Source organism: Halichoeres trimaculatus, unplaced genomic scaffold, assembly GCF_033239565.1.
Source record: "Halichoeres trimaculatus isolate MK-OKI-2021-1 unplaced genomic scaffold, fHalTri1.1 fHalTri1_scaffold_4, whole genome shotgun sequence".
Lineage (NCBI taxonomy): Eukaryota > Metazoa > Chordata > Actinopteri > Labriformes > Labridae > Halichoeres > Halichoeres trimaculatus.
The window spans coordinates 29,347,414-29,364,817 of NW_027437182.1; the positions used below are offsets into that span (position 1 = coordinate 29,347,414).

Consider the following 17,404-nt stretch of genomic DNA (forward strand, 5'->3'; position numbering starts at 1 on the left):
CTAACCTGATTATTTGTTTATCAACAACAACAATACACGCATCAACCTGGGTGCAGAAGTACTGCGGAGTATAACAGTTTGTTAAATGATGTGGAGGAGTTAACCACCAAGGTGCATCCATCAACCGTCATTTAATCCGTTCCCGCCCCTTCCTCTGCTAAACCATTATGGCGAGTGTGAAAAGTGTCCACTGTCCTGTACTCAACTTTTTGACTGTTTTGAGCACGCCAGCTGACTGTATTTTTCAACACTGTCAGTGTTAACACCCTTATGCACTCAAATAAGAAGTGTAAGTGCAGAAGTGGGAAGATTTGGGATACAGCATCTGTTTCCCATAAACACTTGCACCTACTGCCATGAGAACTTTGACCAAGGCATGATTTTGTTTTGAAGCAAATGACTGAAGAGTGATTCCTTTTTCACACTGTTTTTCTTTGTCCACGACAACTTTTTAATGGAAACAACACAGTCTTCACCTACCAAGCAGAGCTAACATAACCTCACTCTTTATTTTACTGATAGACTCTCAAGTTTGAACGGACCACTGCAGAATAACTGCTGACTGTGGGTTGGAATCAACATTAGCACAAACAGTTTAACCCGTTTTCTTTTCATCGGTCCAGCTCCAGCGTCCACTATTACTACAAAATCATTCCAAATCATTAATAAAAGAAGAACAATCTGTTTTTTTGTTTAACTGCATCCTCATGCTGTTGTCATTGGGACTAAGTGTCGTAAATCAATCCAGCCCAGGGAGGCTGAGAAATAGCTTTTACAAATAACCTACTTTAGCACTGATAATCTCTTTATTTTTAAAGTTATTTTTTCAGGCAAACCTCATGGGGCGTGACCTAGACCGCTAGGCCATCTGTGGCCCTGATAATCTAATTTTAAATTGTGCGTTGCAATCAGGCATATACCTAGAAGTGAGACTTTTTCAAGATCACCTACAAAGTCCTTTCTTTAAATTCTTAAGTGGCCATAAACCTGAACACAAGAATCAAACCTTAAATTTGGATAATGAAGTAGAAAGATGACCATATGATGAATGGAAAATAGACATGAGTAAAGCCAAAGTGCTGAGATAAAGGTTGGAGCTCCAAATATATTGTGTACATTAAAAAACTGTTACATCACTCTGAGCCTGTGGCACACACACGCTGGTCTTCGCCATCGCCCAAAGTGTGACGTACGTCATGCAGCTCAGGAGAAGGACTACGGCTTCAGTTACATACTTCCACTCAGCGTTGCATCAGCTCTGACACTTCTTCACAAGTTTAATTACACTATAATCCCAAAGACTGGGACTCCTGAGTGCCCAGGCATGCCCCTCATACGTGATGAGAGCCACAGCAGTAATAGCTGCTGCAGCTGCTGAGGTGTTTGTCATGTTGCAGGAGGGGGAAGACACTGGGGAGGCAGTACTCCACTGAGGCATCAGAAATAATTAAATGTGCCACAAGCGGGGACTCAGAGAGCTGCTGTTGTGCTTAAAATAATGTATAACCCCATGTCATTGTATATATACCAGATGAAAAATCCTTTGAAGAAGCTTTAAGCAAGAACTTCAAGTGCATCCTTAGAGCAGGGACCCACACTAAGACTGATGTTGTCGAACTCTTTGAGGGTAACCACTAATGCAGGCTGGAAATAAGAGCTGTGTTGGCTTGCTTAGGGGAGCTTTGATAACTGTATCTTCAATGAAGTCCTTTACCAGCTGACATGAGTCTCATGTTTTACCTGTGAGATTCAAATGACTGAATTTCCATAAGCTCCAGATGTCTGCTGGAAGCTAAGAGCATAATCAGCTATTTGTGTTCATTCTTGTTTTAAGCCACATCAGAATCATTCAGTTATTGAAACATCAGACTTACTCTGTTCTCAGCTATCTGATCAAAGACAATTTTGGCTTTTCTGGCTTTTAGTTGTTTTTTTTCCTTCCTTATTTAGACTTATCATCTCATAATAATCATTTACTCTTGAGTGACTGCATGTAACCACTGATCTGTCTCCTCCTAACTGTACGTACAGTGCATCAGGAAAGTATAACAGCGCTTCCCTTTTCCACGTTTTGTTAACTTACAGCCTAAATCCAAAATAGAAATCCATCTTATCCTCAAAATTCAAAGACATCACATTTTCATGAGTATTCACAGTCCTTTCTCAGTACTTTGTTGATGCACTGTCGACAGCAGCTGCAGTCAGACTCAATCATAGTCTTTTTGAATATGATGCCACAAGCCCAGCAAAGTTATAAAGGGGAAGTTTGGCCCATTCCTCTTTGCAGCACCTCTCAAACTCCATCAGGTTGGAGCGTCAGTGCTAAGACATTTTCAGATCACTTCAGAGATGTTAGATGGGATTCAAGTCTGGGCTCTGTCTGGGCCACTTGAGGACATTTAGAGTTGTCCTGAAGCCACTCCTTTGATATCTTGGCTGTGTGTTTAGGGTTGTTGTCCTGCTGAAAGATGAACCGTTGCCCCAGTCTGAGGCCAAAGTGTTCTGGAGCAGGTTTTCTCTGTACATTACTGTATTCATTTTTATCTCAATCCAGACTAGTCTTGTAGTTCCTGCTGCTGAAAAACATCCCCACAGCGTGAAGCTGCCACCACCATACTTCACTGTGGGGATGGTACTGGTCAGGTGATGAGCTGTGCCTGGAGTCTTCCAAATATTTTAATATATTTTTTGAATTTTATAATCCAATTTTTGTCTCATCAGACCAGAGTATTGTCTTTCTTATTGTCTAAAAGTCCTTCAGGGGTCTTTAAGCTTACTCCAAGCAGGCTGCCATGTGTCTTTTCCTAATGAGTGGCTACTGTACCATACAGGCCTGCTGGGCAGATCGCTGCAGAGACGGTTGTCCTTCTGGAAGGTTCTCCTCTTCCACTGAGAAGCTAAACCATCAGTAGTTGGAAAACAGTGGCGCTAGCCCTTGAGTTTGACACTTCCAATTGAATACTACATCCAAAGACTTCACAAAGAGTTGCTCAGCTGAAGAAGCAAACTCCAGCCTCTGAAAAATGATAAATATCCTGGAGAGAGTGTAAAGGCCCAAATGTTGACAAACAGTGTGGTTGAATCCGTTACTTTGGACACTCAGCTTATCTCTGCGGTTTAGATGTTTGGCTTCTTTTGGATCAACACTGTATGTGTCCTGCTGCAACACTACCAGAAGCTAGAGCTGTACGGCAAAGTTGGTGACAACAAATCTGGAGCCCTGATGTTTGCTTCATGTTATTATTGAGCCTGCAAACTGGTCGGATTTATCTACTTTTGTTCAATTAGATCAGGAAAAAGGGCTAAAAAAATGGTGACCAGAGCTTCCCCAGCATTACCCTCCTGAATCACAGGGTCTCCATGTTTGATAGGAGGATCTAAATATTCAGAAATCTGGAATGAAATCAGAAATAGCAGCCTCCTGGAGAAAAATAAACTCAGTCTGACATTGTTTAGAAACAGCCAGTAAAATCTGACCAGTAGTTCTGCTGTTTCACAAGTTTTCCAAATCGTACACTTTTCCTCCAAGCTCTATTAAATGAAGGATGTTAATTTTCTGTGGATCCTACGAGAACTTACAGAGAGGGACACAGGCAGACAGACAATGGCACATGACCTTTATGTTGACCAGAACATCTCATGAATTAGATGATCAGGAAAGCTGCCAATGCAACATTGTGTCTGATACGCTGAAAGCAGAGTGTCACTGGGATTTTCTCTGCGATTGTGACATTTTGGATTCCTGTGATTTATGGCGACAGCAGCAAAAAAAACTATAAATTGGTTTCACTGCCACAACGGCTCCATTCATCACCTGCACATCAACGTTAACAAAGGTCACGACTCAGGTGTGTGTGAACAGACAGGGAGATTCCACTCAGCAGGAATATCACATGTACAGCCCGGAAAAAAAACAGACAACATTCATTCAGAGCATACTGACAACATACCTGTAAATACCTGTTTGTAATTGATGTTTTGTAAAGGTTGTGTTAGGCCGTGAGTGTCAGAGCTTATTAAAAGACGATGAAAGCCTCAGACAAAAAAAAAGTGTTTTGACTGCTCTGCTATAGAAACATGACTCACCATACATTTTCTTTTCTCTTAGAGTTCACATTTGTTCAATTGTCTCAAATCTCTGGAAAAACACTCTTTACATTAAAAAACTACCTGACTCTGAGGTATCAGTTTGGAAAACAGTCTCACAAAAGAAGACAGAAACCCAACCAAGTAGTTCAAGGACACAACCTGCAGAGAGTGAAGTACACCACCAAGTACCAAATACTGACTCGATTCTGAACCATGAAGCCATTTTTTGAAACAAGGTTAGAAATAAAATAATGCAGACTTTCAAATCTTCCACCTTCATATATGAGTGAATCTGAAGTATAAATAAAGTTTAACCTGATAAAAGAGCATTATAGTCCCGTTAAAGTCAAGGGGTAACATCCAGTTTAGAAAAATGAAGCCTATGTAGCAGCGCTAAAAGTCGCTGTTCGTCAAGAATCCGCTTGAGGCTGAATGCAGAAAGACTGGAAACCACATACACACCAAGCCAAAAAATAGACCTTTTCAGCGTTAAAAAGAATATTTACACCCTGGTTCAAAAAAAGCTTGGGTCTGACACGCTTATTTCACAACAGGCACACACTGCATGTATGTGGGGGGAATTTTTCTAACTGTGGTTTAGAAGATATCAGGATTGTCTGCCTGTCCAATCAGAGACACAGCTCAGCTCAAATTACCGACGGGTGCCCTGTAGCTGTTTACTTCATTACTCATTTAGGCCAGTATGCACGTTCAGTCATTAAACAAATGGGACCATTAGTCCTCAAGCTCTGTTTTGGAACAGCCCGTTTAGCTGCAGTGTTGGCCCTATGCACAACTGCAAATAATCGCCCAGTTAACTAATTACACCATGAAAGAGACGCAGGTGCAGATTACATCATAATTAAGGAAAACCTCCTGGAAAACCCCATCAACTCAACTCAACTCAAACTGTGCATGTCTATCACTCAAAAACTGGCAACAAGTAACAGTGTGACTGAGAGAAGATCAAGAAAAGTTTCTTTAGCCGGAGAAATGGAGATTTTATCACCAGAATACACAAACAGCTGTAACCTGTGAGTCAATCAGGTAAACAAAGAGAAAGAGAAAGTTTGGTGATCTTGAACAGAGTAAATGTGTGTGGCCTTTCCGTAGAAAATAGTATAATAATAGTTTAATAATCAATAATAAAATCAGTAATATGAAAGCTGTTTTGTTAAACAAGGGTTGCAGCAATGCCCCTGTACCTCAATGAATAACTCTTAAAGCAGTTTATGGACTCAAATATTTCACCACACACATCTTGGAAGGACTCGGACGCATAAAAGCAAAGAGCGAATCAAACATGTAAAACTGACGGCAGCAAGACTCGCCCGTTTGTCTCCCTTATCTCATCTGTTCACTGAAATAATTTATCTCAATTGTCTTTACATATTTTGTTTCAAACTGTAACTGATTGCGTAATGTCTGCCTTTAAACAGCTGAACTGGCGCTGTTATCCTGCCGTTAGCGCCTGTAATGGTGGGATCTATCTCCATTAAAGCAAAACACTCCTTTGTGCCGTTAACCTGGCTCATGCATACCGCTAATCAACTTTTTTTTTGTTAGTACAAACGGTCCGTTTTCCCCGCTAACTGCTTGTCATGCATACAGGCCCAGGTCAAAGAATCTGAACTGTTTGGCAGAAAAGAACCATATGTTTATAAAATAATTGAGAGGACAATTAAATATTTGTGACAGAAACAGAAATTATCCCTCACCTCGTCATTCACCTTTCATCTCTTTCGAGCATGAAACACAGTTATCTTCTTTATCTTACTGAAGAGGTTAGGTTTGGCAGGCAGGCATTATGTTGGCCACCCTAAGCGTCCAGCCCATGTGTCAGATTACTCTGGGCTGATCTCTTTTGCACTACATTAGAGTAAGTTGAGACATGAGATCTGTGAAAGTGCTTACTTCTCTGCGCAGGTCCTGGTTTGATACTATAATCACATTGGGTGGATCACCGACAGCTGTGGCAGCCCCTCCGATGTTGGTGAAGATTACTTCTGCAATCAGGACATGTCTGGGGTCTAGATTAAGCACCTCACACAACCTGCAAAATCAGATAGAGACAGAAAAGCCCTTTAGCCGCGATTAGATTGTGACGTGTTGTAGAAAGTAATACAGCATATAAAAAGGATATTGGGAGTTAAAAAGTATTGGTCCTTTTACATCGAGGCTGTGGAGGAAACACCCCACGCTGCCCTGATAACAGGTTGGAGCGCAGTTGATCCTGGATCTGGGTTGTGTTTGTGGGGAGTCCAAATCTAGTCAAGTCAAATATCATCAATATTCTGACCTTCAGGCAACAAAGAGGTTTAATAATGGGCCGCTGTTTGGACTCAAGATCATAAAACAGAGACAGGGATGAGTCAGAGGTGGAGGTACACAAACTCTTGATTTGTGAGACAGGGCAGTAGAGGGAAATGAAGTAATGTTACGTGTTTTTACCAATTTGAATAATTTCAGTCCATCCAGAAATGATATTGTAATTTTTGTAGTTAATATAAAAATAAACATATAGTTTCTAAAGCTGTGAAAGAGAAATTTTGTCCCGCTCTTTTTGATTTCAGAATTTCACATGCTTAAAAGTTAGCTGTCTCTTTTGTTGTGTTTCTCATGCTGTTGTACTGCGTTCAGAAAACGGTTTGTCTTGCTGAAATACACAAGGTGTGAGTATTTTCCATTGATAATAAGGTTTTTGTGTTTGTAACTGCATGAGGACCTCCATTGCTGTCGACAACTTTCTGTTTCTGAACTACTTTGTAGCTCTTTGTGGTATCTGTCAGACACCCTGCCAGCTGAGTTAAACCAATCAATCAAACCAGCCCCCCCAACAAGGTTCAATTCTTAACTAGTGTGCCACAGCTTCTTTAAACCTATGATGGAGACTGCATGAGGGAGACAAATACTGGAAGGTGATTCTGCTGGACCAATCAGCCTTTTTATGTTTCCAACAGTTTTTACATTTAAGCCACTTCTCTGGTTGCAATCTTTTGTGCAATCTTTTTTTTTTAGCAGGAAAGCAATGAAATACATGTTTCTGTAATGTTTACACTGCAAAAGCTGAAATCGTATCAAGTGTTTTTGTCTCATTTTAGTAAAAATGGTCTTGTTATACTTGATTGGAGCAACATTCAACTTATGAGTCCAGAAAAATGTCTTATTTTAAGTTATTTGAGGACAAAAATGAGGTCCAAATTGCTTGTAACAAGTAAAAAAAACTGCAGATGGAATTAAAAAAAAAATTGGCTTGAAACTTGTCAACATCTTAATACAAGAATCTTTTCTCTTGTTCCATTAGAAGATATTTTTTTTTACTTCTTACAAGCAATTCAGACCTCATTTTGTCTCTAAAAGACATTTTTTTCTCGACAGGTCAGGTGAATGTGGCTCATATCAAGTCTAAAAAGACACTTTCTACTGAAAATAAGACGAAAACACTACATAAGATTTCAGGTTTTTGCAGTGTACTAGTATGGATGTTGTTCGCATAGGCTTCTGTTTACACTTTGAGGTTGTACCAATTACATTTTACTTTTACACTGTTTAATTGCTGTTTTTTACTCTATTTATGTCATTTTGTTCTAAGTTTTTTGTTAAGCACTCTGTAAAATAATGTTTTAAAAGATGCTCTATAAATAATACTTTATAATTACTGTTTGAATGATGGAACATTTAAAAGTTCATCTTCTTTATTAAATTTTTGTACTACTTTCTCTTAAACATATGTCTTAGCTGAACACTGTTACAACCTGGGAACTGATTTTCCAGGGATTTGTATAAAAGAGCTGCTATGTATATAGTTACTGATGAGAAAAACTCTTAGAAAAATAAATAAAGCTTGTACGTTTAGACAAGGTTCTATGTTAAGCTTTCTTTCTTTCTTTCTTTCTTTCTTTCTTTCTTTCTTTCTTTCTTTCTTTCTTTCTTTCTTTCTTTCTTTCTACTTTTTCAGGACGACACATACAAGAAAAAAAACATGAAGAAGAACTATGATAGTTGCTGAAGCCTGAATAAGAAAGGTATCTGCCTTTTTGAAATCTTCTTGCTGGAGAATTTTACTCAGTTGCCATAAGAGAGGTATCATGTTGAATCCATGTAACTCCTTCCTAAAACTAATTGGTAGTTTAATCATTTCTCCTCTCTTTTATTTGACAACTGAATACTCTCAAGATTGTCTGTCTAATCCTCCAAACATGTTTTTAAATGTATTCATCAGATTTATTGACATCATTTGCTCTGTGTACAAAAAGCTGCTCATAGCAAGAGGGTACACACAGCAGCACATAAAAAGGCATCAGGAGTGTACCGTACCGTATGGTGACAGGGGTGAAGAGCATCATGGTGGTCACATTGTCGAGGAAAGCGGAGAGGATGGCAGCAATGAGGCAGAGGATGATGATCATCGGCCACACTCTTCCTCTTGATAACTGGTAGGCCTGCAGAAAAAAGTTAGGTGTAACATTAAGTTGATCATTTGGCAACAAGACAAACAATAATGAGAAAGATTTTTATAGCTCCCAGTTTGAGAGGGACACAATGAGCTGAATCAAAGAGGTTATAGAGGGGTGAGGTGGACAAAGATTAAGACCATTTTTCTGAGCATCAAGAATACAAAAGTGATACATAATGCTACATTAGGAGCATATGAAAGCAACGTGCACTTAGAAAAAGGCACACTTTATGGATTTAAGACTGAGCAGAGATTTACTCTCAAGCTCAGGATGGTTGCGCTGTGAATGCAATAGTACAACGTGTCCGAGCTTCTCTCAAGGGAGGTATTTTAATTCGAGTGCCTGCCCTCGCCCAGCTCACACTTAAAATTCATGAGCCTGCATTATCCCTCTGTTCTGCAGGTCTGAGTGCCTCTGCACCTGAAGGACGAAAGGTATTCAACCTCCTTCACCATCCATGGCGAGTATTCAGGATTGAAACTGATGTTTTTCTGACGGGAGGAAGCCTGACCTTGTTCAGAGTGGATGATGAGATTACATTTTGCTTTAGAGTAAGAGACTAATGTGAGGCTGTGTATTATTTATAGGATAGATGTGGATCAACAGCAGAGCACTAGCTGAAGCTGGAATGGAGAAACTTATGTGTCCTTAACACATGAAAATATGTTTATCTTCTATGCTACTAACAGTGAACCCAATCTGCAAACACTCCGACTTTCAGGAGCAAAGCTTATGAGGGTCGTGCACTTTCACACTGCAGAGCTCTGAAGAGCATCAGAGTGGTGATGTGGACTTCTGATTCAAAGCCAGATTGTGTCCTTTGCATGAGCACGTTCAGTAAGTTTCAGTAACCGTGCACCAGTGATGTTACAGCAACGGCAGGCAAAGTTATTCCGTTAGTTTTTGGGTTAAAATAAACTTTGCTCTTTCATGTCTGTACATGAGGATCAGCAACTCCCCTTCTCCCTGAAATTCACTGGCTTTCTTTAGCTTTCTGCTCTCTTTGTATTTTAACTGGCTGTCTGACCTCCAACTCCAACATAAGCAAGCAGTGACCTCCAGTGTTGAAAGAAAGAGCCAGTAGGGATTTGGTAAAAATTGCAGTTCTTCCAGTGTCCACTTGAGGCTGTCTCCAAAACCCTGAAGAGCCTAGTCCTAACCATTTCAAAATATTTAATTTGACAGCAGAAATAAAAGTGTTTACAGCCTTGTTATCTATATTGCTCATTTCTATGTTCTTAAATTGTTCGAGGGATAGGTTTTCATAACTCACAGAGCTCGCTATACACCAAATAAAATTCTACATGAAGGGGTTTTCAGCTAAAAAGGGGTGTAGGAGTTAAGTGTCACAATTTTTGCCCAGTTTAATTATTATTACATTATTTGTTGCACTGAGTGGTGCTGCAGGTGATGCTGTTTTCCAAGAATATCGTGAAAGTGTGTCCTACGCCCCCTTTTGGATTGTAATGGACTTACACAATCAAACACAGCACACATGGGTTAGCTAATCTTTGAGATGAAGATATTGGCTGATTTTACCACGTACTACATACCACATGTAAATGTAGTATCTATGTAGGCACTGCAAACTACCTACTGCTTTTTCTTGTAGCATGTAGTAAGACTGTTCTGTTGGGTCTGTTTTGTGGATTACTACTCTGGTTTATGGTTTTGGAAGGCGGAGCTACATCTTTTTTTGTTGTTGTTGGTGTTGTTTTTTTTTACCTCATTAAAAACATACAAAGCAAACTAAGGGTAGATCGTGACATCTTAGTTATTTGTTAATCATACCACAGCAGAGTCATCACATTTGATTTTGAATCTTACACAAAAAGTTATATCGTTTATTTTAAAAATCTGGAAGGGATTGAGTTTTTTTTTTTTTTAATGCTGATGGAAAAGCCACTTCCATACAATCAACGTATGGTTAAAAAAGGTAATTATTAGTTTAAATAGGCTTTAATGAATTTGTAGAAGTAAACACTTCTTTTATGACTGGAAGTGACAAGATTTACTGGGGCTTCTATCTCATCACTTCACTCCTATCTCACGGACAGTCTCACGTTACTGTTGTTGTGTTGTGGTTATAATTCTGACTCATCCCAGTAGATGGCGGTAATTCACTGAAACTTGCCACCCGCACAGACAAACAGCACTAGAGCTGTGCAGTGTGGGAAACAGTATGCCAGGTAGACTGCTCAGTTGCATATTGAGAAATTTTCCTGAATCAGTAGATCATCCAGGAATTTTTAGTATACTTCAGATTTTACAAGTTTTCGCATACTTACTTCTACAGACTGAATTTCAGTCAAAATAGTAGGCACTGTTAGTGTAAGCAGTTTAGAAAACAGTCACTTTTAGGCTTTACAGGGGACATAGTGATTGAGGAAATCCACTGTAGTCATGCCTCCTAAGAGATGAAACACATACTGTATGGGATCGCGGCCACTGAGCGCTTGCTTTGTCTTTTATTAAAAACATGTTCACAGGCAAAAACAAAAACAAAAAAAAGGATGGCAGGGATTAAGTTTATGGCAGAAAGGACAGTAGCTGACCAGATTTCACTCTTTGTTTCACACAGTTTGGTTCTGCATGTTTTATAGATGTTTTGGTGCTTAATGTTTGCCTAATGACTCATATTCTGAGAATGAAGAAACATGTGTTTTTATGAAAAAAATAACAGAACATGTTATAACCTGTTATAACCCAAACCTCATTTAAATATAGAGTTTCTATTTTCAAGCATCTGTCACTTTTCAAGACACAAGGTGCGAATTTAGACAGACAAGACTTTGTTAAATTGCAGGGAGGGATGGTTAGGTATTGGACTGTCAAGAAATAAGGAGACATGGACATGTCTGCTGAGGAGACGGACTAATTCTAGTGAGCCCCCATCTTAAATTAGAATAGACAGAAAAATAGTTCTGCAGTTCACCTCTTTTAGATCAGACTCATATATTACAAATATGATTGACTGTACTGTACTTTAATTGATAAGATTGATCAGTGTGCACTGTAACAATATGCAACAAAGGCCAATAAACACCTTTGAAAAGATCTTTCTGATGATTTTCTTTCTTCATTACTTCTTAAATTAGTTTGAGAGTAGCAGCCTGAAAAATAAGACTCTTCCTCATTAAAAATAGATAAATATATAAAGCAACATGACGACAGTACAGTGTCAGTCCTGTCAGCATGTTCTGATTGCTCTCCCGTTGAGTCAGGATGTAAACAGGCATCAAAACTTGTTAAGGCGTCCTCAAAGAGTTCTCAGATCTTCCTCATGTCAGATGGGTCAACATGAAAAAAACAACAACACTGTCATCGATCAGTGCTAATTTAAGAAAGGGATTTAAGTCTGACTTCAGCTGCTATCTAAGAGTTGTCAGTCAATGTTTCATACTAACAAAGGCTGCTGATATGTTAACTATGTTTATAATCTTCTCGTTTCACTGATTCTGTTATTTTCTGTGTTAGTTTTTAGTCCCATCATGCAGCACACCCACCTTCACAGCACAGTAATCAAAGAAGCCAGTCTCAGAGAAAATGGCCACCAGAACCATCTGGAAGAAAAAAGGACATATTTATGAAAACAAAATATATTAAGACATTATACCTTATGTAACAACTACATATGTCATCTTGATATTTTCACAGCAGGCAGAAAGATGGAGAACACGTAGGAGATGGTTTTGAGTGGGCAAGATGCTTCAGAGTGAAAATTTTCTGGAGTTCTCTTTATACATATACATTCAGTAAGTTCACATTATTTTCTTTTATTGAGATTGTTCACATTAAAGCAGGAGAGATGAGTGAAAAAAGCCAAAACAGTATCCAAATTGTTCTCAGGAGACTGCATGTTTGGCAGCCTGTGACTGAAATAAGCCAAGATTTCATTTCTTAGTTATAAAAATCTGAATAGTATCAGCTGGGGCAGCTGTAGGGTACAATAAACACAGCTACTGTAACGCCCAGCTGATGCCTTCCTCATGATAATGTAGAGTGCTGACTAATAAAGGGTGAAACATGATCTTCAAATTAAGTTATCTGGATTTGAGTATCATGGAAACTTTACAATCTTCGTATTAGTGGGGAGCAGCGCCTGGATTTCAGGTGAAATATCACCACAATAAACACAAATACATCCATATAACTCAATCAAATTAACAGCTCTAATCTCATCATTGAAATCTGATCAACTTGGCATCTTAAATATCATTAATGAGCATCACAAACACAGCATTAAGTCACATGTAAAAGCTCTTCTTCTTTAGAGGTTTTTATAAAACAGACTTGAGCTGGTGCTGATGCCTTTTCATTTTCTACAAAGGCAAAAGAAACCATTGGCATAGAGACTGAATATTTTCGAGTTGTGTTTATTTTATCTCTGAACAGCTGCTGCTGGGAGAGTGTCAGAAAAAGTGATAAACTACAAACTGCAAACACAGGTTTTTTTACTTTTCACAGAAAAGATCCTCGATGAGGGAAATGTTTGGCTGTTAAAAGACTAAACAAGAGTTTGTTTCTCAAACACTACTTACATTTGTACAGAACAAGTTAATAGATAATCCTTCCTGCCCTCAAGGGCATTAAAATTCCTCATAGGTGCAAGCTGTAAATCACAACATTTCTTTCCAGTTTTTCTGGAAATAAGTTTATCTTACTCAAGTCTTTATATCTTTTTTCTTTTTCATATTGTTTGAATATTTTTATACTTATTCTGTCCTTTTTTTCTGTTTGCACCAACAGACTGAGGTAACTCCCTTGTGATAAATTTGATTCTGATTGAAATAAGTCATTTGACAATATCCTAAACAATAACTTTAGTCTCTTTTGTTAAGCAAAAAGCCAAACATTCACAACCCCAATAACAAAAAAAAGTTGTTTCACTGCTCTAAGTGTTGAAAGAATAGACTTTGGTGGTGTTCAACTCATTAAAACTATCAGTTTTATTGAATTTGGCTGATTTGATAGTGAAACTGAAGACATTTGCAGTGTTCAAAAGATATAAAACCGATTTTAAATTTACTAGTGGCAACATATTTTAACAAAGTTGAGACTGGGACAACTAAACTCTGAAAAAGTTGTGTCATGCTTAAAAAAAAAAAAAAAACTGGTGGAAAGTCTCCTGACTAATAGAGTTTTAGGTTTACAGGACCTGGCAAAACCCAGTATATACAAAAAAAACGTATAAGTGGATAAGATAGTCAGACCTTCAGGCAATGCTGCATTAAAAACAGAGACGACAAATTCTCTTCAAAAGACCACTGTATGTGTGCCGTGTCAAGAGGAAACCACGTATTATGATTCAGGAATGTTGGCCTCTCTGGGCTCGAGTCCAGTTAAGATGGACTGAAGTGACGTGAACTTTCTTCCTGAGGTCTGAAGATTCAAAATTTGACATTGTCCTTTAAAATCACCGACACCACTTCCTTGCTCTAAAAAAGGACAGGGACTATCCGGCTTGTTTCAGCGCACAGTTCAAAAGCCAGCATCCTTTTTGGTACGAGGATGTATGGTTATGGCATGGGGAGCTCACACCCATTCACTACTACCTCAGATTAAACACAGATTTAGAGCAACATGCGACGCAGCCCCAACCATGACTTTCTCAGGAAAGACCTTGCAGACAAAGACAATGCCAAACCCTGTTCTGCACATGTAACAACAGCATGGCTCTGTAGTAGAGGAGTCCAGGTGTTTTTACTGGTCTGCGTACAGCCCCAACTTTTCTCCCACAGAAAACAATAAAACAAAAAGAAAGGTAAAGGAGACCTTATCTCAGGAAGGATGGGACATTTTAAACTTTCCAGACTCTAAAAACTGGTCTCTGTTCCCACAAGTTTACAGAGTGTCACTCAAAGAAAAGGTGATGCAACGCAATGGTAAACAGGCCTCGGTCCAACTTTTTTGAAATGTGTTGCCAGCATCAAATTAGAATAAATAAGCATTTATTCACAGGAAACAAAAACATTCCTCATTTCCAACACTCAATGTTTTGGATTTAAGGGGTTTGAAAAATATCCAAATTAGTGAAATCTGTTTTGTTTCTTTTACTGTTTTAAATATATTTCACAGAATGTTTAAAACCTGTCGCCTACAGGTTTTTAATACTTCCAGAAAGTCCCTCTGCTCTGTTCTGCAGAACGAGGAATACACCCTCAGGGACAGCTGTTGAAGAAGGTGGTCATTTCTGAAGGAAGCTGCCATCTGTGGTCATGCTTCCACATGAAATTCAGGTATTACTGCTCCATCATACTTATCCTTTATGTCAATGAGGAAAGGTATATTTTTTCTTTCTGAAGGTTAATTGTCTGCCATAAAGTGGGTTTGAGAAGAAACTGTCAAGGTACCTTCTAATTTATACCTTACTTGACAGGTCATACTAGTTTCCATGGAGACAAGATCATACCGTCAGTTTCACTTTTCTCCTCAGAGGCAGGTTTGACTGTCAGTGTTTTAAAAGGCTGTTAGAGAACGATATAAGTGGACTCAAGGTGTCAGAAGGTATATTTCATACAGAGAGTGAGAATAAGGAGACTTTTCTACCTGGAAGATCTGTTTGTAACTAAATACACAGAAAAATAGACAAAGAGTCTGACCATGCCGAAGAGAAGAGCCAGGGTCTCGTAGTCAATCCACTCCACCACGGTTACCAGACTTGGCCGCTGTGGAAGACACAAAGACAAGAACTCCATATAATAGGCTATATGCACAGATTGCTTCCGCATTGGCGTGCAGCGTGTGAGGTAGAAAGTGATTGTAACGGTGTTATGATGGCAGAGTATGGTCTTTGCTGGAGCTGCCTAAAGTTTCTGTTAATGATATACAGAGAATGGTCCAGGTATCTGGTACAACACCATTTAGCAAGTGGTATAAAGGGTTTTAAATGTACGTGTTTTCATTTGTTTGGAGCTTTGCAGGTAGCTACAAGACTTACTTAGGTGTTTAAAGTTTCGGGTCAATTGTACTTTAAAATGATACTCCGGGATGGAACAAGTTGGGTCCTATCACAAGGTTTAGGGCAGAAATGACCCCTACAGCAGTGTTTTTGTGCAGCAGAAGCCCAGAGCGCACGCACCAAACACCCCCTCCCTGCTCCTCTGCCGGTTTCCTCTGCAATCAGACGGGGCCAATTTTAACTTGACCAAAAACAAATAAATGGACTCCCACCGAAAAAATCTGATATCGGTCTGCATTCACGCTTTATTTAGAGAATTTTCAGCGCGTTACTTTCACACAAAAACACCGCTAAATAAGGCTCTAGTTCTAATCGTGTCGTAAAACGGCCCAACCTCCGCTGCAGAGCCACAGCTGGCTATGAGGCGCTTGCCGCTTAGTGTATCAGTCAACGCGCGCGGCGTGCCAGATATAAACAAACACAGGTAGTCTGCCAGGGCGAAGAGACACGAGACACTTTAAAGTAAATTCAATAGTGTGTTTATACCTCTGACTTCATGTGTTTGTACTTTTATGAAAGCACAAGGTAAAAACGGGGCTACAAGAGATCTCCCTGAGAGCCCACTGATACATAACTCTCTTACATGATATATGCTAGCGGGTAGCATACATCGATAAAACTTTGTTTTTCCAGCAAAATAGCAACTTTCATCAGTAAACACACAAACAAGTGTAACAGTCTTGCACAAGACAGTCATTTTTATTCCATTTAACATGTTATCTCTTAATCTACCAAAAACGATATAAAGCACTTTAGCTTGATGCTAACATGCATCAGAAATTCTATTAATATGCTAGCGGTTTCATCCCTGAACTCACAAACAATTGTAATGGTCTTGCACAAGAGCCATTTTTAATCCATTCAACATGTTATATGGCTCGTCAGACTTGTATTAATTTAGTATTTTAATTAAAAAGGAAGAAAACTTACATCACCGATGAAAGCCAGAGCCGCCAAGGCTGCAAAAGATCCCAGCATGGCAGCCAGGGTGCGATGTACAATCTGAAAGTAAAGTAACATAATTTACTCCCAATTTAATGACTTGAAATCAGACGGTGACAATATTCTCTTGTATTCTCTTTTATTTCCAAATAATCTTCATTTCAGATGCATCTGATTAAATACTCCAGAGCTGCAAGAGTAACGATAATAACTCCTCTGAAGCCACATAAAGGAACTAAATATAAAGAGATGAATGCACAGTGACAGTGTGCTTCAGTCATTTATTCCTTATTTTACATTTTTCGAGGGGAGGTGATGTGTTTGAGTCTATGTTTGCTGTTGGTGTTAGTATTTGCTGTTTTTGGCACGTTATTAAAGTCTGATTGCTGGTACACAGCGTCTCAGACTGTTTGGGACATTTTAAAAAACCCAATTATTTTCAGCAGGAACAGGAAAAAAGGAGACTAAAGTCTTTTTGTGATGTGTCCTCAATTCAGTCTTTGATGGTCCGTCATTATTTTCTACATTAAACAGAAGAAATGAAAAAGAAGATATTACAGATTAGTCTCTCGTGCTGTTCGGAGTTGTTGTCCTCCATCACTCCTTTCATGTGTGATGCATCTTATTCCTGAAAACGGAGGCTCATGATGAGCAGGGATGTGCAGTCAGACATCTGAGCTGCTCCTCTGACATTCATGTCATGGTGTCAAGCTACAGGAAAGAGCTGTACGTCATTTTATGAACATTTCTTTGAACAGGTGCTGTTTCTGATTAAGAAACTGTGGCCTCTTGTCTGATCTTCCAGTGAAAGTGATGATTACCTTAATCTAAAAAACTAACAGTACTTAGTCTGCATTATGTAAAACTCATGTGTTAGTGGGTTTACTTAAGCAGGGAGAAGAACAGCAATCTGACCTTGTGAAGCTACTCAGCGCTGACCTGGTTCCTGTCACTC

At 39.0% G+C, this 17,404-nt stretch overlaps 1 protein-coding gene across 1 annotated transcript in view; it reads right to left on the reverse strand.

The window, feature by feature from the left end:
* Positions 1-17,404, reverse strand: part of oca2 (oculocutaneous albinism II) — a 92,863-nt gene that overhangs the window by 53,301 nt on the left and 22,158 nt on the right. Inside the window, exons 10-14 of the mRNA XM_074668388.1 lie at positions 16,438-16,509; positions 15,149-15,214; positions 12,053-12,109; positions 8,407-8,531; positions 6,004-6,142 (exon numbers count right to left, since the gene is read on the reverse strand). Of these exons, the coding sequence (XP_074524489.1) occupies positions 6,004-6,142; positions 8,407-8,531; positions 12,053-12,109; positions 15,149-15,214; positions 16,438-16,509 (459 nt within the window). The remainder of the gene's footprint in view (positions 1-6,003; positions 6,143-8,406; positions 8,532-12,052; positions 12,110-15,148; positions 15,215-16,437; positions 16,510-17,404) is intronic.